Source organism: Nanorana parkeri, unplaced genomic scaffold (assembly GCF_000935625.1).
Source record: "Nanorana parkeri isolate BGI_ZX_2015 unplaced genomic scaffold, ASM93562v1 scaffold984, whole genome shotgun sequence".
Classification (NCBI taxonomy): Eukaryota; Metazoa; Chordata; class Amphibia; order Anura; family Dicroglossidae; genus Nanorana; species Nanorana parkeri.
In genome coordinates this window covers 565,881-590,456 of record NW_017307252.1, presented here as the reverse complement: position 1 = coordinate 590,456, position 24,576 = coordinate 565,881, and the positions used below count along the sequence as shown (strand labels likewise).

Here is a 24,576-nt window from a genome sequence, read left to right as displayed (position 1 = left end):
AAAACAAATTTGTGTTTTTTTTTTTTTTTAGGGATGCCCCGATACCGGTTTTTCTGGTATAAAGTACAAGTAGCGATATTTATCTTTCCGTACGCGCCGATACAGAGTAGACATGTGCATTTGGATTTGGACGAACCTGCACATCAACGAAAATCAGTTTATTCGGGGGTTCGTCCGAATCCGAAATAACAAATTTATTATGCGCGTTAATACCCGAAAATAATATTCTGGCATACACAAATTTGTTTTCAGAACACACGGTGGCTGTGCATGCCTGCAGCCATCTTGGAGGCAGCGCGTATGATGTCATATGACGGTGATGTCACATGCTGAACCAGCGGTGGCCATACCTGCCGCAGATGCGTTCTGCGCATGTGCGCCGCTGTTTTGGAGTATATCTTGGAATAACATGCGGGCGCCGCCATCTTGGTGTATGCCAAGATACACTCGAAGATGGCGGCACGCATGAGCAGAACGTGCCGGCGGCCGAAATGCCCCCCCCCTTCGTTTTGCCGTTTGTGTGCAGTTTCGGATGCGGAGGCTCGTTGCCTCTGAATCAGAAACATGAGAATTTGTTTCCTTTGACGAAACGGATGAATACGTTTTTCACTTTAATTTGTTTCGTCCGAAAACAATTTTTTTGTTGTTGTTGTGCACATGTCTAATACTGAGTAATGAGACTGGTACTGCCGTTAGCATGGAGCCGGGCGGCATGTAATATGTCTCTGATTGGCTGGGAAGAGGGAATCTCCCTCTGACCGGCAGTTCCGGTATCGGGGGTAAGTATCGGAGCATTTGTCAATTGTCTTTTCTAGAGATTTCTGGGGAAGATGTCACCGTGCCTTGAACACTCTTATGAATTCTTTCAGTTCAGGATGCAGCATGTGGCAGTAACACTGACGTGATGTATTCATCTTTGACTCATAGTCATATTACTGCCAACATATGCTGCTGATTGACTGTCCTGCTGCCAGATAGAGCCGAGCACTCATTAAACTGTACCATGTAAAATTCTAATTAACACATGATGATGAATAGATTGGGAAACTGCCTTCGAAGTGCACATTCACCCTCCCTCCCTCGCTCTGTACAGAAGGTTCCCATGAAGTCGTTGTACTTGTATTCACTTGGAAGCTAAGTGAGGTTTTTATGTAAAAAAGAATTCTGGGGAAAATTATTATTAAGTGCTCATTTAGTCTAGGGAGAAAAATAAGAACGTTATACTCACCTGCTCCTTGGAGCAGACTGGCTCTTAGACCGGTCACTGCAGCCTCTCTCCCCCTCTGCTGCAGCGGTCTAAGGTCCTTCCGTAATCACATCCTATTAGACGTGAGGACACCGAGGGACTGCTGCAGCTTAGGAGGAGACAGGCTGGAGGGAGCACTGTCATAGCTGGCCGGCTCCAAGGATCGGGTGAGTATTTTCCTCCCTAGACCAAAACGAGCACTTAACCCTTTGGGGGGGAACGGTAGCCCCACTGCAAGGGTCAATAATGATTTTCCCAGGAGTTCTGCTTTAAAGCCCAGGTCCAGTCACAATGTACTCTGGGTCCAGTTAGGGTGGGGAAGAGTTCTAACCTTTGTCAGGTTTCTATTGCTAATTCCTGTCCATGTTGGGGAGATTTCATCAAGAGATCCCTGATGTCTCTGTAAAGAGGACCTGTTAGTTAAGCATTTGCTATCACACTGGGGGCTTGAGAATGCAATAATATTAAGTGATAAAAAATATTAAAATAAATAACCCCCTCGAAAAAAATGTTTTTGTAAAGTTGGCGCTCGGACACCTTCCAATTTTATCAGCTCAATACTTTTAACAGTTTCAAGCCCTGATGAAGGGGGTCGCATTGAACACCAGAAATATGCTGACATTTGTGATATAAGACTCTGAATAAAATTGAATCTGGACTATAAACCTTCACTGGGTGCGCTACAATAAACACCCAACGGGGTTCCACTATAAAAATGTTTTGGTTTGAGATGCACTTTTATGCAAACCTGTAGGAGTCATTACTATTCTGACCACCTAAGAACGCAAGCTGCCTGGCTGTCTCTGAAGTCACAACTCCTGATCAGCATGCTTGATGTAGGTCAGTGACTCAATTGAAGTCTTGCAGGTCAGCTTGACAGCCGGGCAAGTTGCATTTACAGAAGACATCATTGATAGCCAACACGTTTCTTCATGCCAGGCTTCCTTTGATCTATGGACGGGTTTGCTTTTTATCTATGGACAGGTTTGCTTTTTTATCTATGGACGGGTTTGCTTTGATCTATGGACGGGTTTCCTTTTTATCTCAGTGTTCTCTAGGTGGACTCAGACATGGCTCAGTGTCCTCTAGGTGGACTCAGGTATGGCTCAGTGTTCTCTATGGACGGGTTTGCTTTCATCTATGGACGGGTTTGCTTTGATCTCTGTGATCTATGGACGGGTTTCCTTTTTATCTCAGTGTTCTCTAGGTGGACTCAGACATGGCTCAGTGTCCTCTAGGTGGACTCAGGTATGGCTCAGTGTTCTCTATGGACGGGTTTGCTTTCATCTATGGACGGGTTTGCTTTGATCTCTGTGATCTATGGACGGGTTTCCTTTTTATCTCAGTGTTCTCTAGGTGGACTCAGACATGGCTCAGTGTCCTCTAGGTGGACTCAGGTATGGCTCAGTGTTCTCTATGGACGGGTTTGCTTTCATCTATGGACGGGTTTGCTTTGATCTCTGTGATCTATGGACGGGTTTCCTTTTTATCTCAGTGTTCTCTAGGTGGACTCAGACATGGCTCAGTGTCCTCTAGGTGGACTCAGGTATGGCTCAGTGTTCTCTATGGACGGGTTTGCTTTCATCTATGGACGGGTTTGCTTTGATCTCTGTGATCTATGGACGGGTTTCCTTTTTATCTCAGTGTTCTCTAGGTGGACTCAGACATGGCTCAGTGTCCTCTAGGTGGACTCAGGTATGGCTCAGTGTTCTCTATGGACGGGTTTGCTTTCATCTATGGACGGGTTTGCTTTGATCTCTGTGATCTATGGACGGGTTTCCTTTTTATCTCAGTGTTCTCTAGGTGGACTCAGACATGGCTCAGTGTCCTCTAGGTGGACTCAGGTATGGCTCAGTGTTCTCTATGGACGGGTTTGCTTTCATCTATGGACGGGTTTGCTTTGATCTCTGTGATCTATGGACGGGTTTCCTTTTTATCTCAGTGTTCTCTAGGTGGACTCAGACATGGCTCAGTGTCCTCTAGGTGGACTCAGGTATGGCTCAGTGTTCTCTATGGACGGGTTTGCTTTCATCTATGGACGGGTTTGCTTTGATCTCTGTGATCTATGGACGGGTTTCCTTTTTATCTCAGTGTTCTCTAGGTGGACTCAGACATGGCTCAGTGTCCTCTAGGTGGACTCAGGTATGGCTCAGTGTTCTCTATGGACGGGTTTGCTTTCATCTATGGACGGGTTTGCTTTGATCTCTGTGATCTATGGACGGGTTTCCTTTTTATCTCAGTGTTCTCTAGGTGGACTCAGACATGGCTCAGTGTCCTCTAGGTGGACTCAGGTATGGCTCAGTGTTCTCTATGGACGGGTTTGCTTTCATCTATGGACGGGTTTGCTTTGATCTCTGTGATCTATGGACGGGTTTCCTTTTTATCTCAGTGTTCTCTAGGTGGACTCAGACATGGCTCAGTGTCCTCTAGGTGGACTCAGGTATGGCTCAGTGTTCTCTATGGACGGGTTTGCTTTCATCTATGGACGGGTTTGCTTTGATCTCTGTGATCTATGGACGGGTTTCCTTTTTATCTCAGTGTTCTCTAGGTGGACTCAGACATGGCTCAGTGTCCTCTAGGTGGACTCAGGTATGGCTCAGTGTTCTCTATGGACGGGTTTGCTTTCATCTATGGACGGGTTTGCTTTGATCTCTGTGATCTATGGACGGGTTTCCTTTTTATCTCAGTGTTCTCTAGGTGGACTCAGACATGGCTCAGTGTCCTCTAGGTGGACTCAGGTATGGCTCAGTGTTCTCTATGGACGGGTTTGCTTTCATCTATGGACGGGTTTGCTTTGATCTCTGTGATCTATGGACGGGTTTCCTTTTTATCTCAGTGTTCTCTAGGTGGACTCAGACATGGCTCAGTGTCCTCTAGGTGGACTCAGGTATGGCTCAGTGTTCTCTATGGACGGGTTTGCTTTCATCTATGGACGGGTTTGCTTTGATCTCTGTGATCTATGGACGGGTTTCCTTTTTATCTCAGTGTTCTCTAGGTGGACTCAGACATGGCTCAGTGTCCTCTAGGTGGACTCAGGTATGGCTCAGTGTTCTCTATGGACGGGTTTGCTTTCATCTATGGACGGGTTTGCTTTGATCTCTGTGATCTATGGACGGGTTTCCTTTTTATCTCAGTGTTCTCTAGGTGGACTCAGACATGGCTCAGTGTCCTCTAGGTGGACTCAGGTATGGCTCAGTGTTCTCTATGGACGGGTTTGCTTTCATCTATGGACGGGTTTGCTTTGATCTCTGTGATCTATGGACGGGTTTCCTTTTTATCTCAGTGTTCTCTAGGTGGACTCAGACATGGCTCAGTGTCCTCTAGGTGGACTCAGGTATGGCTCAGTGTTCTCTATGGACGGGTTTGCTTTCATCTATGGACGGGTTTGCTTTGATCTCTGTGATCTATGGACGGGTTTCCTTTTTATCTCAGTGTTCTCTAGGTGGACTCAGACATGGCTCAGTGTCCTCTAGGTGGACTCAGGTATGGCTCAGTGTTCTCTATGGACGGGTTTGCTTTCATCTATGGACGGGTTTGCTTTGATCTCTGTGATCTATGGACGGGTTTCCTTTTTATCTCAGTGTTCTCTAGGTGGACTCAGACATGGCTCAGTGTCCTCTAGGTGGACTCAGGTATGGCTCAGTGTTCTCTATGGACGGGTTTGCTTTCATCTATGGACGGGTTTGCTTTGATCTCTGTGATCTATGGACGGGTTTCCTTTTTATCTCAGTGTTCTCTAGGTGGACTCAGACATGGCTCAGTGTCCTCTAGGTGGACTCAGGTATGGCTCAGTGTTCTCTATGGACGGGTTTGCTTTCATCTATGGACGGGTTTGCTTTGATCTCTGTGATCTATGGACGGGTTTCCTTTGATCTCAGTGATCTATGGACGGGTTTCCTTTTTATCTCAGTGTTCTCTAGGTGGACTCAGACATGGCTCAGTGTCCTCTAGGTGGACTCAGGTATGGCTCAGTGTTCTCTATGGACGGGTTTGCTTTCATCTATGGATGGGTTTGCTTTCATCTATGGATGGGTTTGCTTTCATCTATGGATGGGTTTGCTTTCATCTATGGATGGGTTTGCTTTCATCTATGGATGGGTTTGCTTTCATCTATGGATGGGTTTGCTTTTATCTATGGATGGGTTTGCTTTTATCTATGGATGGGTTTGCTTTTATCTATGGACAGGTTTCCTTTAAAGGAAATTATGTTTAAAAATGTTGACGAGACCTAGAATATAAATCAGTTTAAAAATAATGCATTCTAAAAGGTCTATTTGCCTTCAGTGTTTCCGTTAGAAATGTAAATTGTGGAGGACTGTATTGTCAAGGCTTGAAAATAGCACAATAGCGGCACAAGCCACCCACACAGTGTTCCTGCTGGATGTAAGTGCCATGTAATTCGTGAATGTTTTCACCTTGCAGTACGCTAGGTCTCCCCGCTGATCCGACGGGTACACTGTACCGATCACAGCTCTATTCACTCGTCACAATGAGAAAATGATGAGGGGGAAGGAGCAAAGCAGCCAGACATGATTTCTGGAACCTCGCAAACCGCAGATATTAAAGCCAGACTCCAGGCAGAGTTTTAGCTTTGGATGAGGAGGGTACTGCGAGGTTTACAGCCATCGTCCGGTTTTTAGAGCCGTCTGGTTCTCATACGGGGGGGAGTTCACCCTCTTTATTTGTCCTGGTGAGAAGAGGCTCTAGTTTTATAGTTAGTTATTGGGGTTCTGTGTGGCCAATCACCGCCCTGGTATTCTTTGTTGCTGCTTTTCACTTTCATAAAAACCAAGACAAAAACTGTGCTAAAATCTTCCACTGTGTTAAGGTGAAAGAGAAATGTGGTTTATGGGGTTTTAGAGCATTACTGGAGAAAACCACCCACCAGTATCATAACATATGTGTGAGCCATCTCTTCCACATTGTGTCAGTTTACAAGCAATAGACAACTGAGACAGAACTCAGATCAGCCCCAATACCTCCACCTTCAGACCTCAGATCAGCCCCAACACCTCCACCTTCAGACCTCAGATCAGCCCCAATACCTCCACCTTCAGACCTCAGATCTGCCCCAATACCTCCACCTTCAGTCCTCAGATCTGCCCCAATACCTCCACCTTCAGTCCCTAGATCTGCCCCAATACCTCCACCTTCAATCCTCAGATCTGCCCCAATACCTCCACCTTCAGACCTCAGATCTGCCCCAATACCTCCACCTTCAGTCCCTAGATCTGCCCCAATACCTCCACCTTCAATCCTCAGATCTGCCCCAATACCTCCACCTTCAGACCTCAGATCTGCCCCAATACCTCCACCTTCAGTCCCTAGATCTGCCCCAATACCTCCACCTTCAATCCTCAGATCTGCCCCAATACCTCCACCTTCAGACCTCAGATCTGCCCCAATACCTCCACCTTCAGTCCCTAGATCTGCCCCAATACCTCCACCTTCAATCCTCAGATCTGCCCCAATACCTCCACCTTCAGACCTCAGATCTGCCCCAATACCTCCACCTTCAGTCCCTAGATCTGCCCCAATACCTCCACCTTCAATCCTCAGATCTGCCCCAATACCTCCACCTTCAGACCTCAGATCTGCCCCAATACCTCCACCTTCAGTCCCTAGATCTGCCCCAATACCTCCACCTTCAATCCTCAGATCTGCCCCAATACCTCCACCTTCAGACCTCAGATCTGCCCCAATACCTCCACCTTCAGTCCCTAGATCTGCCCCAATACCTCCACCTTCAATCCTCAGATCTGCCCCAATACCTCCACCTTCAGACCTCAGATCTGCCCCAATACCTCCACCTTCAGTCCCTAGATCTGCCCCAATACCTCCACCTTCAATCCTCAGATCTGCCCCAATACCTCCACCTTCAGACCTCAGATCTGCCCCAATACCTCCACCTTCAGTCCCTAGATCTGCCCCAATACCTCCACCTTCAATCCTCAGATCTGCCCCAATACCTCCACCTTCAGACCTCAGATCTGCCCCAATACCTCCACCTTCAGTCCCTAGATCTGCCCCAATACCTCCACCTTCAATCCTCAGATCTGCCCCAATACCTCCACCTTCAGACCTCAGATCTGCCCCAATACCTCCACCTTCAGTCCCTAGATCTGCCCCAATACCTCCACCTTCAATCCTCAGATCTGCCCCAATACCTCCACCTTCAGACCTCAGATCTGCCCCAATACCTCCACCTTCAGTCCCTAGATCTGCCCCAATACCTCCACCTTCAATCCTCAGATCTGCCCCAATACCTCCACCTTCAGACCTCAGATCTGCCCCAATACCTCCACCTTCAGTCCCTAGATCTGCCCCAATACCTCCACCTTCAATCCTCAGATCTGCCCCAATACCTCCACCTTCAGACCTCAGATCTGCCCCAATACCTCCACCTTCAGTCCCTAGATCTGCCCCAATACCTCCACCTTCAATCCTCAGATCTGCCCCAATACCTCCACCTTCAGACCTCAGATCTGCCCCAATACCTCCACCTTCAGTCCCTAGATCTGCCCCAATACCTCCACCTTCAATCCTCAGATCTGCCCCAATACCTCCACCTTCAGACCTCAGATCTGCCCCAATACCTCCACCTTCAGTCCCTAGATCTGCCCCAATACCTCCACCTTCAATCCTCAGATCTGCCCCAATACCTCCACCTTCAGACCTCAGATCTGCCCCAATACCTCCACCTTCAGTCCCTAGATCTGCCCCAATACCTCCACCTTCAATCCTCAGATCTGCCCCAATACCTCCACCTTCAGACCTCAGATCAGCTCCAATTCTAAAACCTTGACTTCAATTACTGTACCTTTCGCCCTCCTCATGAACCCCAATTTCTGCATCACCAACAATGCAGGGGCTTTACATGCATACCTGCTGCAGCTGGTGGTTTCTCTTAGAGAAGGAAAAGGGTGGGTATGAATGGAATCTAATATGTTATTCTCAAAGCTGTAGAAACATTGTACAGTAAACTCCCATTTATCCGGCATCCATGGGGATTGGTAGATTCTGGATAAATATAGTTTCTGGTTGCTTGAGAGTTACTAATAAAAATAGGTCCAACTAATGCCATACCCCGTACTAAAGCATATCATAAACTCTGTATTGACTTCATATGAATATTGAAATGCTGTAATCAAAAGCAAATTAGGACAAATAGACACACAATCATTTCCAGGATAATACATGCCGCAGAACAGTGAGTACACAGGGGATTATTTTGTTTCTGGTTAGTTGAATACCAGATAACAGAGCATATACTGCAGTATACTTTTTATTTAACAAATGGTATTCCTTAAGTTTACTGTCCAAAACTATGATATATATTTCACTTTGGCCTTAGTGTCCTTTTTTAAACACACCATAAAAATCCAATATTAAACCCCACATGAGAGGAAATGTGTGGGTGAGAACAAGGTGTGACTACACGATCACACCCGCAGCTCAGGGTTTCCCAATACATTGACAGCTGCAGTTTGTGAGTCTGGCACAGAATGTAGTGCTAGACTATCTGCTGGTGATATGAAAAGATCTCCAGCCCGACAACAAAATGCACAGTTTGGATAATTATAGAAGTGTGTTTTACCTACGGAGAGATTCGTCATTCTGTTAAAGTGTTTGTGTAGCCACAACTTTTTCTTTTTAGAGCCAGGAAGGATTAGAACCCCTGTCAAGTTTTTTATTACGACTGCATCAAAACAAAAGGTGTGTAAAGTCTTAGTTTTGCTTTAGAAGCAGCTACATTTTGAGTAGATAAACTTGTTCCCTGACGGCGTGCTGCAGAGGAGAACCCTTGCTCTTTCTGTAGAAGCAGTTGTCTCTCTACAGAACATCTCCCCTCTGTATTATAGAGCAGTCTTCTGTAGTCCTGTCCTAGGGCGACAATGTTGCCCTTCCTTAGAAAGCAGTGAGTGAAAGTTGTCACCTTAGGACAGCAAAGTAGTGTTTTAATACTTTGAGTCACTGACCCAACACAAGTAAAGTTGCCTACCTTCAGGCTCCATTCACAGAGCGTTTTCCCCTGCGTATGCACGCAACACGTAGGCCTCATTCACACGAGAAAAGGCCGGCACGTACAGCTCCATGCTGCGTGCACGACCGTATCGGGCAGCTCCCGGGAAGGACAGGTGCTGCGTGTGATTAGTACGCAGCCCCGGCCTTCCCTATGGGACTACGCCGCCCTACGCTCGCCTCAAGTGCAGGTCCCTACGGGTGCCCGGCTCGGACGCCGACAGGATCCATCCTGTCGGCGTACGAGTATGGACACCTGCACAGACGTGCAGGGCGGGTGAGCGTAGGGTGGCGTACGGCCGCGCATTCCCATAAAGGACAGGGGTTGCGTACTAATCACACGCAGCACCTGTCCTTCCCGGGAGCTGCCCGATACGGCCGTGCACGCAGCATGGATCTGTACGCGCCGCCCTTTTCTCGTGTGAATGAGGCCATAAAAAGCGATACATTCTTATGGGGCTTGTTCACACCTGCGTGTTCGTACGTGCGCATAAGAACACGGGGGAAAAAGTACATACACAATTTTCTAGGAGGTATCGGTGCATTCTGTCCTGCAAAAGACTGGGGTTGTAGCCGCAAACGCACGTAAAAATGCACGTCTGTTATCTATTGCGCATTTTTGTGCAACCGTGCGTATAAATGTGCTGAATTTGAAATGCGCAGGTGTGACTGGAGCCTAAAGGACAATGGTACTTTTAACATAAACCTCTCTATTCTATCCCTCCCCAACCCCCACCTCAGCTTCTTACATACCCCTGGAGCAGAAGGCCCTCCTGTGTAAGGTTTACCTGGGGCAAAAATCTTTTTCAGCCCTGGCTGCATTTGTGTATTAAGCCCAGATAGATTTGTGTTGGAACTAGAGCCGGATTTAGTTTCTCGACTTCCCCAAAGCCAGGTTCCTCAATCCAACCCCCCCTCGCCCCCCACCCAATGGAGAATGGCAACCAGATCGCGGGGGCGGCGTTTTTTTTCCCTCTGCTGCCCTGAGGCCAGGCCTCGGTGGCCTCGTGGGAAATCCGGCCCTGTTTGGAACGTCATGGACATTAGAGCTGCTTCCCAGGACTGACCCATAGAAGTGCATGTTTATAATTACTTATGCTCTCAGTCTGAACTTGTATTGTATTTTCTGCCAGGTACCACGATAGAGCAAAATGGGCTGCCAGGAAGTGCATGCCGTGACCCTGCTGGCCTTCGTCTGTGGCACGGCCTCCATCTCGGGCCTGTTCGTTGCCACCCTGCTACCCCAGTGGCGGCAGATGAGACTGTACACCTATAACCGCAATGAGAAGAACTTGACGGTCAGCATCGGACTGTGGGTGAAGTGCACACGGCAGGAGTGGAGCAGGGAATGCCTGATGTACGACACGGAGTGGTACGCTAGCGTGGACCAGCTGGACATCCGTGTTCTACAGTTCGCCCTTCCCTTTAGCATCCTGACAGCCAGCTCCGCCCTCATCCTGTGCCTAACCGGAATATGCAACACCACCTTCAGCTCCAACGTGCCGAACTTAAAAATTGCCAAGTGTCTCGTCAACAGTGCTGGTTGCCATCTTGTGGCAGGCTTGCTGTACATCCTAGCTGGCATCATTAGCCTGACCCCATCCATCTGGTCCATATTTTACACCAACGTGTTGAACAGAAAATATAGTCCTCTGTTCACCTATGACATTGCAGTGTTTGTCGCCATCGGCAGCTCTGGCGGGATGTTCGTCACTGCCCTGTTACTGTTTTTGTGGTATTGTGCCTGCAAGTCCTTGCCATCGCCATTTTGGCAGCCGCTGTATTCTCACGCACCCAGCATGCACAGCTACATTCCGCCGTCGTACTCCTCGCGGTCCCGTATGTCGGCCATAGAGATAGACATTCCCGTGGTTACGCACACTACATAAATTGGATGTGCTATTTTTAACACTGAACTTTCATCTCCCATCTAAGTAGTTGTACGGTGGTCATTTAAAGGGTCACTCAACCCGAAACAATAATATGGGTTTTCGTTAATGTTGTTGAGTTGAATCGTCCACAAGCTTCTCATCTCTTGGGATCTCTTGTAGTGAGGCATGAGCCCTCAAGTTCCCTGGACTGCCCCAATGCTAATGCCATGCTGAGGAGGTCTCAGGTTCTCTGTTGGATATTTTTTTTGTAAGTTACAATAAATCAAATGATAGAGGGACTGCCCCACCACTGGTGTTCCCAAGACAGAAAAGGAACCCAGAGGATGAAGCATCCTAGTACTAACCTAAAGATGAAATACTGATTTTCTTTTTTTGAAAGCCCATCTCCGGGCAAGCAAAAAAAAAGTACCCTTGCCGTGGAGCCGCCCCCTGCACTGCAAGGGTTAAGTGCTTGTTCTTCTCTGGGGCTGGAGTAAATTAGATTTACTGGCCCAAGCTCCAGCTGGCTCCCCCAGGACTGGTAGACCGGTCCCTGCTGCCTCTTCTCCCCTGGGCTCCGGCGGTCGACAACATGTCTAATGCAGGTTCCATTGACCTGCATTGGTCATGAGGACGCTGAGGGACATTCCATTAGCTGGAGTAGAAGGGAAGAAGAGGAATGTGCCTGAGGGGGCGGGGTTGTCAGGGTTCAGGTGAGTAAATCTGCTTTACTCCAGCCCCTAGAACAAAATTAGCACTTAATCCTTGCAGTTTAGGGGTAGCTTCACTGCATGGGTACTTTTTGGTCTGCCCGGAGATGGGCTTTAATGTGTTAAATTTGTACTTTTTATCTAATATCTGTAACGGTGATTAGTACCTATTTTTTGCACTGTACTTTTGTATTGGTTATTTGTGTTTTGCTTTTTAGATGTTTTTGAAAAAAAACCTTTTTTATTGTTTTTACTTCTGTGTTAAAGTGTTACCTAAAGCCCCAACTTTTTATTTTGTTATGGATAGAGCGGAGAAACTCTGTCTGGTTAGCATTGCTGTGTACACCTACTGGTGAGATTGATCCTCATTATCTCTCCGGAGAACTAATGGTGATGGTGGCGATCCCAAATTTCACAGTACTGGGGGAAGCTAAGACAGGATTTCTGCTCCGTTTGGAAATATTTCCTCTTGCTTTCCTGTTGTGTCTCCAAGAAAGGATATAAAGGGAAATCTCCCCAATGGGACACAACCAGCACCAAAAGAATCCCAGAAGGGAGTTTTACCCATTCCCTACGATGTAAAAAAAAAAAATCTGGTTATAGACAAACTTTTAATACCTCATTACAACCTTATTTAAGGAGTTCTGTACCCTTTGGACATTGGTGGGAATATACTGCCATTGGAAAAAAGTGTCCAGAGCTGCTCATGCCAGAAATAATCAAGCCCGGGGCGTCGGTAACCTCCAATCTGCAGCAGTTTTCAAACCTTACTGCTGGTCATACATATGAATGATTGTTCGCTGTAATGATTGTTTTGATGAAAGGCTTTCAAAAATTAACTGCAGCAATTTGGCCGTTCCAAAATCCAGTTACATGCGGACAGATTGATCGTCTACTTTGTTTTTAGCCAATCTTTGGATCAAAACAATCTTGACAATCTCTTTAATACCATGTAATAAATGGAACTAGCAAAATCACGACCCTTCAGCGAAGGATAAGGTTAGGAACATTACAGACAATGCTAAAGACGTGTTCTAGCAGGCCTACAGCTCAAATAGCATTACTTAATAGGGGTGCACAGTACAGTAACCCATAGCAACCAATTACATTTGATTTGACTATAACCAGCTGAGTAAATGCAAAAAATCTGGTTACCAAGGGTTACGGAACTCTGCATATTGCTTTGTGCATTGTTGAATGAGATCTAGAGCAGCCACTCAACCAGTGTTCTTTAGATCCCAAGGGTTCCTCCAGATTTTGCTCGGGGTTCCTTTAGCTGTGACCTCCCATTTGAAGCCTGCGTAGTTTAAAAGAGAACTATGGGGTAAGTGTGTTTCCCCATAGTTCTCTTTAGGGTCACGGTAGGACATATACTAACCTCCTCCCGTGACCCAAAGCTCAGTATATAGGAGGCTATTGCCCGCGATATACTGAGAGCGCCGCAGCCGGGACGGATCCTGACAATGCTGTCTAGATCCACCCCTCTGGCTGATTGACAGCGGGCTCTGCCTATCTAGAGGCAGAGCCAGCTGTGCCCGCCCCCTCCCCGTTCGTTCCTTTACTCGGTGCTGGAGGATCGGAGAGGGGAATTCCTGTGGGGAGTCGTGACTGACAGTCACCGCTCACTGCAGGGAGACTATCGGGAAGTATGCGCATCGCTGCATTTTTCTGCTCGCTTCCTGATCAATAGAGTCGACGTGTGGCAGCTTCTTTGTCACAGGTCGGCTCTAACTATGAGAATGAGTGGAAATCACTCACCTCATAGTTCTCCTTTAAGGGCCAATACCACTTGGCAGAGCCAGCGGGATGATGCTATTGATCTTTTTATCTGTCTGTAATCCTGGCGTTTTGGCCACCAATGATAAAGGGCATCTACCCATTAACCCCTGATGAATTGCTTTTAGCAAGGCTTCCCTATGACCTGAATTTTTTTTCAAGGGCTCCTCTCCTCAAAAAAGTTGGCAGAGGCTGATTCTAGTGCATATCAACCATGACTAGGCCCTAACTGGTGTGGGGAACTTATATATGTGTCTTTTATGACAAATATAACAAACATATACTATGTGGCGTCTGTGTTGTTTGAAATCTAGATATTCTTAAAACGTAAGACTGTGACCTAAATATTAATCCCTAACAAGCCATTTCTAGAATGCAGCACAAAATCAGGGACTGAAAGTATGTTAGAACAACATTCATCCTTGTTTGTCAATCATCAGGATACAGAATCTGTTGATCCTTTTGTGATTTAAAGAATGCCTGGAAAAAAAAATCTCAGGATTTCACTTATCTCCCATACTTATGTGAGTTACCTTTTACTCTTCTAAATGCTAACATCTGCCATGTGCACAGTTTTAAAACCCTTCGTCCATCCTCTGACAATTATGGCTGTGCTATTCGCTCCATCTTGTGGGTTACCATGGTTAAAAAGTAAAGCATCTCCTCCCAGTTTGCTGATTCATGATGTTATTCCGCTGCTCTCCCCCTACTGGACAGTGTGGATACAGCAGCTGTTTTATGATGTCATGCCCCTGCTCTCCTCCTACTGGACAGTGTGGATGCAGCAGCTGATTTATGTCATTCCTCTGCTCTCCCCCTACTGGACAGTGTGGATGCAGCAGCTGATTTATGTCATTCCGCTGCTCTCCCCCTACTGGACAGTGTGGATGCAGCAGCTGATTTATGTCATTCCTCTGCTCTCCCCCTACTGGACAGTGTGGATGCAGCAGCTGATTCATGAGAACTAGCTGAGTTATGATTGACTCAAGGTGTACATATTCTGATCAGGGGGCATGTCTAAGTACTTAATTAGGCCCATGTCACACTGGTTATCCTGTTACTGGTAAAAACTCGCCAGCAGCGGAATTGCAATGCAGGGCAGTGGGGCACTCACCTTCTTACATGTGTCCCTCCTTCGCTGGCTGTATGAGCCAGGCACTGCTCCCTCACTGGTGACTTATAATCTGCAGCGGTTTTGTCAGTGACGGTGCGGCACCTTGTTCTTCAAGCCAACGAGGGAGCGACACATGCAAGTAGGAGTCTGATTTTGTTGCACATTCTAGGCACCCTGACGCTGGCAAGTTCTTGTGAAGCTTCTTCTGAAGGTTTAGCAAATTGAAAATGACATGGAAAACAAATGTAAAATTGTATATGTAGTTAACTCCTTAACGCGGGCGCAAGCATATATGTGGCAGCGCAACGCTGGGCTTTATATTGCGCCACCACAAATATGCCTATGGCTGGCGTCGCTGGTTTGTGCTGGGACCGTGCTTCCTGCACTGTGACCGAGCATGCACGGCTACAGCTCCCAGTCACAGTTTACAATCAGAAGCTGATAGGACATTCTCCCGGATGCGTGATCACTGTGACAGCCAATCGCATGATTGGGAAGCCCAGAAAACGCCTCGGACGTGAAGATCCTAAAGGGGCAAAAAGGAGTCGGAGTAAAGGGGTTAAAGACGCACTAAATTGCTTGTAATTATTCCTAGTGAGCCGGTTCTGGCAAAATGATGGACACTAAGAGGGTCCTTTTTTACATGTTTTCACCCAAGATTCACATAATTTTCTAATTGGATTCCATTGGAAAAAAAAAAAATGTATGAATCCTGGAAAAAGAAAGATGTCTGAATCTTCTGAGAATTTTTTTTACAAATGGACCCCTAAGGTAAACACTGTCCTTGTACATGAGCACAAAATCTGACACCGTAAAAAAACAAACCTGTGATATAAAGGAGAAAGCCAAACGGCACTATTACAATTTACTATTAGAAATGTTTCCTTTTTTTGCTCTGTGACACAAGTCATTGAGGGGTGCACATCCTCGAACTAATGGGCGGTCTATTAGTAACATATCCAGAAGTTGGGCTGTTCACACCTGCACATTATGACAAATTATAACCTTTAGGCCTCATTCACACTAGAAAAGACCGGAACATACAGCTCCGTGCACGGCCGTATAGGGCAGCTCCCGGGAAGGACAGGTGCTGAGCGTGATAACTACGCAGCCCCTGTCCTTCTCTATGGGGGTACACTGCCCTACGCTCACCCGCCCTGCACGTCAGTACGGGTGCGGGTGTCCGTACTCGGATGGATCCTGTCTGCATCCGAGCCGGGACACCCGCACGGACCTGCACTTGGGGTGATCGTAGGGCGGCGTACCCCCATAGAGAAGGACAGGGGCTGCGTACTAATCACACGCAGCACCTGTCCTTCCCGGGAGCTGCCCGATACGGCCGTGCACGCAGCACGGAGCTGTACGCGCCGGCTGTGAAGGTGGAGGTGCATTAAAACACTCGATGTACACTACAATTGTTGACCTCCAGAAAATATTTGTTTCCTACCTGCCTTCGCCTCTGGGAATTTCCTGAAATTGGAACGCCTGGTCTGCATACTTGATCCAGGGCAGTGCCTCATGGTGCTGAAGTTCTTTGACCGGCATGAAAACTGAACTAGCATTTAGAGTTCAGTGATGCCAGCCCACCTATTTTGCTCCCAAGAGGTAGGTTCTTTCTGAGACTGGGATCCATGGTGCTTTAGGAGTTCAGCTTCAGTTCAGCTAGGGAGGATGCCCCAAGCAGTCAGACAATCAGCAGTTGGGAGTTAGACTGCATCCTATGATGGGAGATGGGTTAATTCCTGTCAGAAGTACACATCAGTCTCATTCTAAGGACCAGTTGCACGGACAAAAGCCAGTTTAAACTGCCTCCAGAAAAATGTGCAAAGGATGAGAGTGCCACGAGTCCAGTAGGCATTTATTGTATATGACGAGGAATGTGGTCATTACGTTTTGGGGCTCAGGACTCCACCTTCATCAGGTCTTAAAATGCCGGCAATGATTTGAAGAGAAAAACTTGCCAAAAAATATTGGGAATTAAGCATAGGGATCGTAGCTGTTAGTCCCCATTCACAGCTTTGCTTGGCATGAACGTGCATCATGTTCGCACGTGATGGTGTGCCACATTTGCCGTGTGTCCCCCCATTGAGTTCAATAGGGCCAAACGTGGCAAAATTCATGCAGCAGATTTTGCGACACATGTTCCGCATTTGTGTGTTTTCATGTGCGCAAATGCGGAGTGAAAAAGCGTGTCTTCATGGCTGCGCTTCGGGTGGCATTACAAAGTAATGGCAACTCAAGAGCGTTATGCAAAGATGTGCGCTTTGATGTAGGTTCACGGAACACGTAGGTGTGAATGTGGGCTTAGGGTTGTCTGACCTGCAACTAGGGCTGCAGCTAACGATTATATATTCATAATCAATTAGTTGCATTAACTCTCTTTCTACCCCTCCCAACTAATCGGTAATGAGCATAGTTTACAACTATTCTCATCGATTATTGATTAGTTGGCTGCAGCCCTACCTGCAACATTAACAATTACAATATTTTCCTGACCACCTATTTTTCTTCAAATCGTTCCTGACATTCTAAGCCATGATGAAGGAGAAGTCCTGAGCCCCTGAAATGCACTGGCTATGGTGAGCGCGCTCTCAGCACTGAATAGCAGGACGGCTCAAGCATATACAGCGGGCGTTACAGCCCACCGGTGTGATACTTCTATGCGTTAAATGGCAGGAAGGTGTTATTACATATAGACATAACAAGGCTCAATTCACAAAGGTTTAACACGAGGCTAAGGATCTTTATTTTAGCCATGTGACTGTCATTGAACTTTTTTTCTATTATTAATAAGGATCTTTATTCTTGTGGGTTAGCTTTGAGAATTCCTTCTCTAGTGTAATGATATAATACTGCAGACACTACATTAGAGCACATCATATTGTGTATAATGGGCTTGGATTTAAAAAGGAACAAACTTGCCTCCTGTAGATACAATTACTGAATATGCCTTCTATAGATATACTGAATATTCTTTTCTAGGTGATGTTTTGATATTCTCACTATTGGTGCGCTTAATTTTGGTACATTGTCGATGTTTACATGCCGGTCATGTGGAGTTTTGATGTATTTTTATGAATAGGTGAAATAAAGATTTTTGAATGACTGATGTGAGTGTCGCCTTCAATTATGAATTTCTAAACATTGTCTTTCAAGAAAAAAAACTGTATTGTCACCTTTCCGTGTGCTTTCTCATGTGTCTTTACTCATTATAACCAATTGTATTTTCGTATGCGTTGCCATTGTCATCGATGGACCCCATAGTGCCAAACGACGTGTCAACAAAAAGACAATGCACATCAACACACTGCACTGATGTGAACTTGCACTGTGTAGAACAATGGCCAACCCTTGTATATGCATTGGGATGTGGTGACTGCTCTGACAATTACATAGTTACATAGTATTTGAGGTTGAATAAAGACATTAGTCCATCAAGTCCAACCTATAGGATCTTGTTTTTAGGAGTACTTGTACCCCTGTATATTACTGTCCCTTAAAAAATCGTCCATAGTTACATAGTATTTGAGGTTGTATAAAAATGTCCTTTTTACCATTTATGTTTCACACGTTTTTACCTATTTAAAACTGAATTTTGATCTGCTTACATTGGTTCCTCCCTCCCTCCCTATTATCAACATAATTGCATTTTAAAGTAGGTCTGCAACAACTAATTGATTATAATGGTAATGACTCGCGGCCTGGCTTCCCGATTGGCCGGGAAGCCGGCTCCATGCTACCGGAAGTATTGGTACTCTGTATCGGCGAGTACCGAAATATAAAATATTGGTACTCGTATCGGGGTGCATCCCTAGCCAAAACAGTTCTTTTTTTTGTTTTCGATAGTGTAGAGAAGGGTTAAGCCCCTTGTTAGGTTATTTTTTACTGCATGTGTCCTGTTGGGGAGATTTACCTTCACATCCTCTCTCCTGGAAATGCAACAGAAAGGGGATGAAATCTCTCTACACACACATAGCCCCGTATGCTCGCTCTGTTACAGACTCAGTTTGGAACTTTACTACTCCCAGTGCAAACCTCTACATCTGGCAGCGGCTCAGAGAACAAAGTGCTCCCTCTAGTGGCTATTCTACAAATCTCTTCATGAATGTAATAACATACGAATGAAAGAGCTACAAAGTAGAAATATGAAAGTTACATAAAAAGTTAGTTTGAAGTTTGACAAGATAGTGTACAATACCGTGTTTTACCCAAAAATAAGACACTGTTATATTTTTTTGGGCTCAAATAAACCCACTAGGTCTTATTTTCGGGGTAGGTCTTTTTTAAAAATATGTATAACTATCTAAAGTTAATGCAAATCCAAATTAAATAATCCAAAATGGCTTATTTAAAAGTTAAGAATAGGGTGATCAGGGGTGCCATACCTTTCCTAGAGCAATTTGGTAACCAGAATGAGCGAAGCGCACTTTCACTATAGATTCCTCACAGGCAGAGTGCATTTGGTATCACTCCGCCTGTGACAGGAGACGGCCCTATAGAGGAAACATCGGCTTATGCGGCTCTGCTCCCTCCGCTGCCACCTCATTTCCTCTAGCGCTGCCTTCGTTGGCACCGCTGATTCTCTCCTGTGGCTCTTTAAGTTCCCCCTTTATGCCACCACCGACCCTGGGAATGGTCACAACCAGGTCTTATTTTTGGGGTAGTTCTTATATTTTAGCAATTCCAAAAAATTGTACTAGGTCTTATTTTCAGGGAAAAAGGGTAGGTGTGCACTGAGATCCATATCATACTTACCATATACAAAAAGAGGTCTCAAACTTTCTTTAAATGACTCCAAGCACATGTAGCACTGTGTCCTGTTTTTGTGGGTGCTGAGCTACCCCCCTACCCGCTCCCACCACACTGACACTGTTTGACCACACAAGGAGACAATTAGGTTATGAGCATTGACTGACTGCTCTTGTCCAGGGCCGGATTTACTCTCTGCTGCACAAGGCCAGGTTCGTCTATGCGGTGATAGGAATCCCTGGCCAGGCCTCGGTTGGCCGTGTGGGAAATCCAGCTCTGCTCTTGTCTCCGGCACTAGCTGCTTTCTCCAAACAAGTACCATTAGTAGGCATGGGGGGGAGCGTGTCAGCTAGAGGCGGCAGGTCAGCCGGCCATGCTGTCTCATTTTTACATACTGGAATATGGAGCAGTACATGTTCTGTTTACTAAGCTGCTCCATTGTGCTTTGTGCTGTGGGCAGCTTCCCGTAATCTGCAGTGCCAAAAGGCTTGTTCACAAAACAAGGGGCAGTGGCAACTGCGCTCAACAAAAGTAATGCAGACAAATGCGGCTTCTGGCAAGGATGGAGCTAAGAGAAAGGAATGCAAGGACTAAGGAAGTCTTGGAGCTGCTCAATGTGGAGTTTTGCATTGGGAGTAGTAAAGCTCGAGAGTCTGTAATGGAGCGAGAATGGCCATGTGTGTAGAGAGATTTACAATTCTTGAATCTAAAGGTGTTTATACATGAATGTACAGTATATCAATTCTTCTAATTGGATAAGTTACACCAATAGAAGGTAACGCACCCAATTTGTGTAAACATGAAGGTATAGATCGTCATTTACATTTTGTAATGTTCTTGAGAGTTCTTTTTTAAAATGAAATGGCAAATAAATCTTATATATACATGATGACAGTACTAAGCAACTTCCTGTGTCACCTCCCACCTGCTTACTGGTCTATGACTATCACCACACTGGTCAGATCCTTTTTTTTATGTGAACTTTTTTAATGATGGGCCCATCCCCCACCCCAGATTCCCCACATCACCTCTGGATTGTGAAATTTCCTCCTTAGACTGCAAGTACTGTCATGGGGTCAGGAGTAATCGACTATATAAAAGTAAATATTTGCATAAGATATTCAGGGACTGCAGCAGCACTTAGAGAAGGTCAAAGCCAAGTCAGAATTCCTGATCTATGTACTATGGTGGGTCAATGACTCAAAGTAATGACTGTAGCAAGCAAAAAAAAAAAGCGATGTGCATATTGAAGAATTGATTGCTTATTGAGTCTTTGGTTCTGAATCAACTTTACTGATCACAGCACATCGTGCACAGATTCCACCCACTGACGCATTTCACCCCGATAAGCTTAGTGATGCCCAGTGTTAGCCAAGAATAAATACACAGAGAGGACAAGAAGCATTTGTACTTATACCTTAAAGCTGGCCATACACCTATAGATTATCTGCAGACTTTCTATGGTCAGATGGAAAAAGTGCAACAGATTCCTCCATCTACGCTAAACTGTGTGGATGGAGGAATCTCCCACTGGGCCAAGCTTCAGTATCTTACTAGTCGACCCCGCTGGCTCTCAAAACACCTGAACAATGCCTGCATCCAATCAGATTGTTCAGGTGTTCTGAGAGCCAGCGGGGCCGACTAGCAAGATACTGAAGCTTGGCCCAGCGGGAGATTCCTCCATTCACACAGTTTAGCGTAGATGGAGGACTCTGTTGCACTTTTTCCATCTGACCATAGAAAGTCTGCAGATAATCTATAGGGGTATGACCAGCTTAAGAAGCAGTCTTATAGCTACTAAAAGGTATAAATGTGACAATACTTTCTGCCTTCTCTACCCCTGTTAAGGTAATGTAAGCACTGGATCAGCAATAACAGTCAGGCAACTAGCATTTTCAAAAGGAGAGGTTAGTAAAGGAAACCTTTAGAATTCAAGTAGTACAGGCTTCCTTTAAATATGGTACTTCTGTACACCTATGCATGCACATGGACGTACTACTATGGGTGCAGACTGCGTCCTGGGTCGTATGTCCATGCACATGCACCAGCGCATAGCCGAGTGCAGCCATAAACTTATATGGGACCCTGTGCGCAGCATCTGTGGTTCCCTGGTGGGGGAAATATGGGCAAACTTACTTTATACGGGCGCAGGTGCCTGTGTGCATGAGCCCTAGGTTCTTTTTTCAATAAGATGCAGATAGAGCCAGTGCAGGGTTTCCTGTGCCACCTCCAGCATCCTTTGAAATATTGCACATGTGTCAGGCATGTTACATGCACAGAATTGGGACACCCCCAGCCCCAAACAGACCACAGCTGCACATTTCAGATATGAGCTGATTCTGATTTTGTTTTCTTTTTGTTAATTTTTTACAATGGCGCAGTATTAAGGTGGTTGAAAAAAAATGACGCAGGTGTGTTTTTGGCTCACCAATGCACCGATAAGTGTGAATAGGCCCCTGATGTGATTCACAGTGATGGTGTTAAAGGGCATCCTGGAAAGAAAAGCTTTCCTCGTCCCTGCGACAATCGCAGAGCTGAGGGTTGGTTTCTTTCACCTGAGGATGGACGTACAGGGGTGTGAAGCACACCTACATGCTAAAAAAAGAAGTTGCTAAAGACTTACGTTTGGGTTGTAGTTCTCTCCGGGCTCGATGAGATACGTGTGATTCCCGTCACAGAACATCCCACTGTGGGGGGGAAAAACAACAGAAAGAATGTTTATTGGTATGCGTTGTATATCTCTGGATTGCCATCTCAAACATCAATAAAGATTCCTGACTTCTCTAGCCCTTAAAGCGACGCAGAAGATGCGAGTGCACCTTTCTGACTTTCCTCACCTGCAGACTTTCCCTCAAACTACTGGAGCTTCTGCAGCAGCACAGCAGCCAGACCAGTAGCATTTTCAGCATTGGCCGTCTGTATTATTTCAGTACCGGTTTCCTTTATGTATTAATAGTCCTCCGGGCTTCTACACATTGCCTCAACTTGCATCAGTGGCTTGGCATAGCACCAGATGAAAGGAGAAGTGGTAAACCTCAAAAACTCACTGCAATGCGTTCACTCTAGTATGTCATTTTTAGGAACCTGACACCTTAGGCTTAGGTTAGTTAGCAGTTATCCCTTAAGGGCCAAAATACACTTTTCTGCTGCAGTGCGTTGTGCTTATGCTACACACAGTAATTGCACCCTCCTGAAATGATGGCAGATAGCAAAGAAGCTGCTACCGTCAGAATAATAATAACAAGAACAGCATAGGAATGAATAGCTAGATTGCTATTGGCTATTTCAATTTGCAATAGCCAATAGCAAGCTGCCTATTGCACCCGCCCTCTGCTGCTGTCAATCAGCAGAGGTAGACCTGATGGAGAACTTCATGTCCACCTCTGCTGATTGACAGCAGCAGAGGGTGGGTGCAATATCTAGTCTGCCATTGGCTATTGCAAATTCAAATAGCCAATAGCAATCTAGCTGTTCATTCCTATGCTGTTTTATTTGTATTTTTTTTGCGTCCGGCGGCTCCGATGTCAGAATTAAAAAAAAAACAGACAGCAGGGAGAGGTTTACTTTGCTAGATAGAGCAGAGTAAAACTTTTCCGGTAGAAAACGTTTCTCTCCCGGGTGGCTGATCGCCCATATCATTATGACCTCTGAGCGGTGAAGTGAACAACATTGATTATCTCATTCCAATGACACCTGGAAGTGGGGGGGAATATATTAGACAGCGAGTGAACATTTTGTCCCTGATGTTGATGTGTTGGAAGCAGAAAAAATGGGCAAGCGTAAGAATATGTGTGACTCTGACAAGGGCCAAATTGTGATGGTCAGACACTTGGGTCAGACCAACTCCAAAACTGCAGCTCTTGTCTGATGTTCCCGGTCTGCAGTGGTCGGGACCTACCAAAAGTGGTCCAAGAAAGGGAAACTGGTGTACTGGTGACAGGGTCATGGGCATTTAAGGCTCACTGATGCAAGTTGGTAGTGAAGGCTAGCTTTTCTAGATCCAATCTAATAGAAGAGCTACTGTAGCTTAAATTGATGAAAAAGTTATTGCTGTCTCTGATAGAAAGGTGTCTGAACACACAGAGCATCGCAGATTGTTGCATATGGGGCTGCATAGCTGGAGGCAGGATGCCCATGCTGACCCATATCCACCGCCAAAAGTGCCTACAATGGGCACGTGAGCATCAGGCAGGATGTCCTAGAAGCAGGCTGGGGGCTTCAGGTAAGAGGAGCAGCATAGGTGTGCAGGGAAAGTGACCCTGCACAGCACACCATATATCCTGCACAGCCCACCTGAGAGTCTCAGGTGGGATATGCGGGGTCTGTGGTGGACTCTACAAGGTCTCAGGTGGGCTATGCAGGGTATATGGTGGGCTCTACAAGGTTTCAGGTGAGCTGTGTGGGGTCTCAAGTGGGTTATGCCGGGTCTATGGTGGGGTCTCAGATGGGCTATGCAGGGCCTATGGTGGGCTCTACAAGGTCTCAGGTGGGCTATGCAGGGTCTGTGGCGGGCTCTGCAAGGTCTCATGTAGGCTATGCAGGGTCTATGGTGGGCTGGGTGGGGTCTGCAAGGTCTGAGGTGGGCTGTGCAGGGTCTGTGGTGGGGTTTGCAGGATCTATAGTGGGGTCTCAGACGGGCTCTGCGGGGTCTATGGTGGGCCCACAAGAGATCCTTCATAGACCACCATAGACCCTGGCTTCGCTGCTACGCTACTAACGCAAACTGTCAGAAGCTGGATACAGCATGCACGCTGTATGCAGCATCTGACCGGTTACACAATATGTCTTAAACTGGAAGGGGTACGGCAAATTTAGATTGGGGGGGGGTGCCCGAGTTTTGTCTTGCCGGGGGCAGCACAAAACCTAAATACACCACTGCGTTAGGGTAGCTCTCCCCGCAGGCTTGTGTACATTTTTTAACTGGGCCCAGCTGTGCGTGGCTTTGCCCAAATAGCCACAGGATCCATTCACAGCTCCTTTAACAGGTCTATACCTCAATATGGACATGGACAGGAGGAAGAGTCTGCAGGAGCCAGAGCATCGCACCCACGATTAACTGACTGGCTTCAATGCAAAATTAATAAGTAA

At 46.3% G+C, this 24,576-nt stretch overlaps 2 protein-coding genes across 3 annotated transcripts in view; one reads left to right on the top strand and one right to left on the bottom strand.

The window, feature by feature from the left end:
• The window catches only part of CLDN12 (claudin 12), a 16,333-nt gene extending 5,006 nt beyond the window's left edge, over positions 1-11,327 (top strand). For both annotated transcript variants that reach the window (XM_018566875.1, XM_018566876.1), the window contains exon 2: positions 10,402-11,327. In XM_018566875.1, coding sequence (XP_018422377.1) covers positions 10,420-11,157 — 738 coding nt within the window. In that variant the 5' untranslated portion in view covers positions 10,402-10,419 and the 3' untranslated portion in view covers positions 11,158-11,327. The remainder of the gene's footprint in view (positions 1-10,401) is intronic.
• ADAM22 (ADAM metallopeptidase domain 22) overlaps positions 1-24,576 on the bottom strand; it is a 190,433-nt gene that overhangs the window by 72,466 nt on the left and 93,391 nt on the right. Inside the window, exon 6 of the mRNA XM_018566867.1 lies at positions 22,112-22,175. Within this exon, the coding sequence (XP_018422369.1) occupies positions 22,112-22,175 (64 nt within the window). The remainder of the gene's footprint in view (positions 1-22,111; positions 22,176-24,576) is intronic.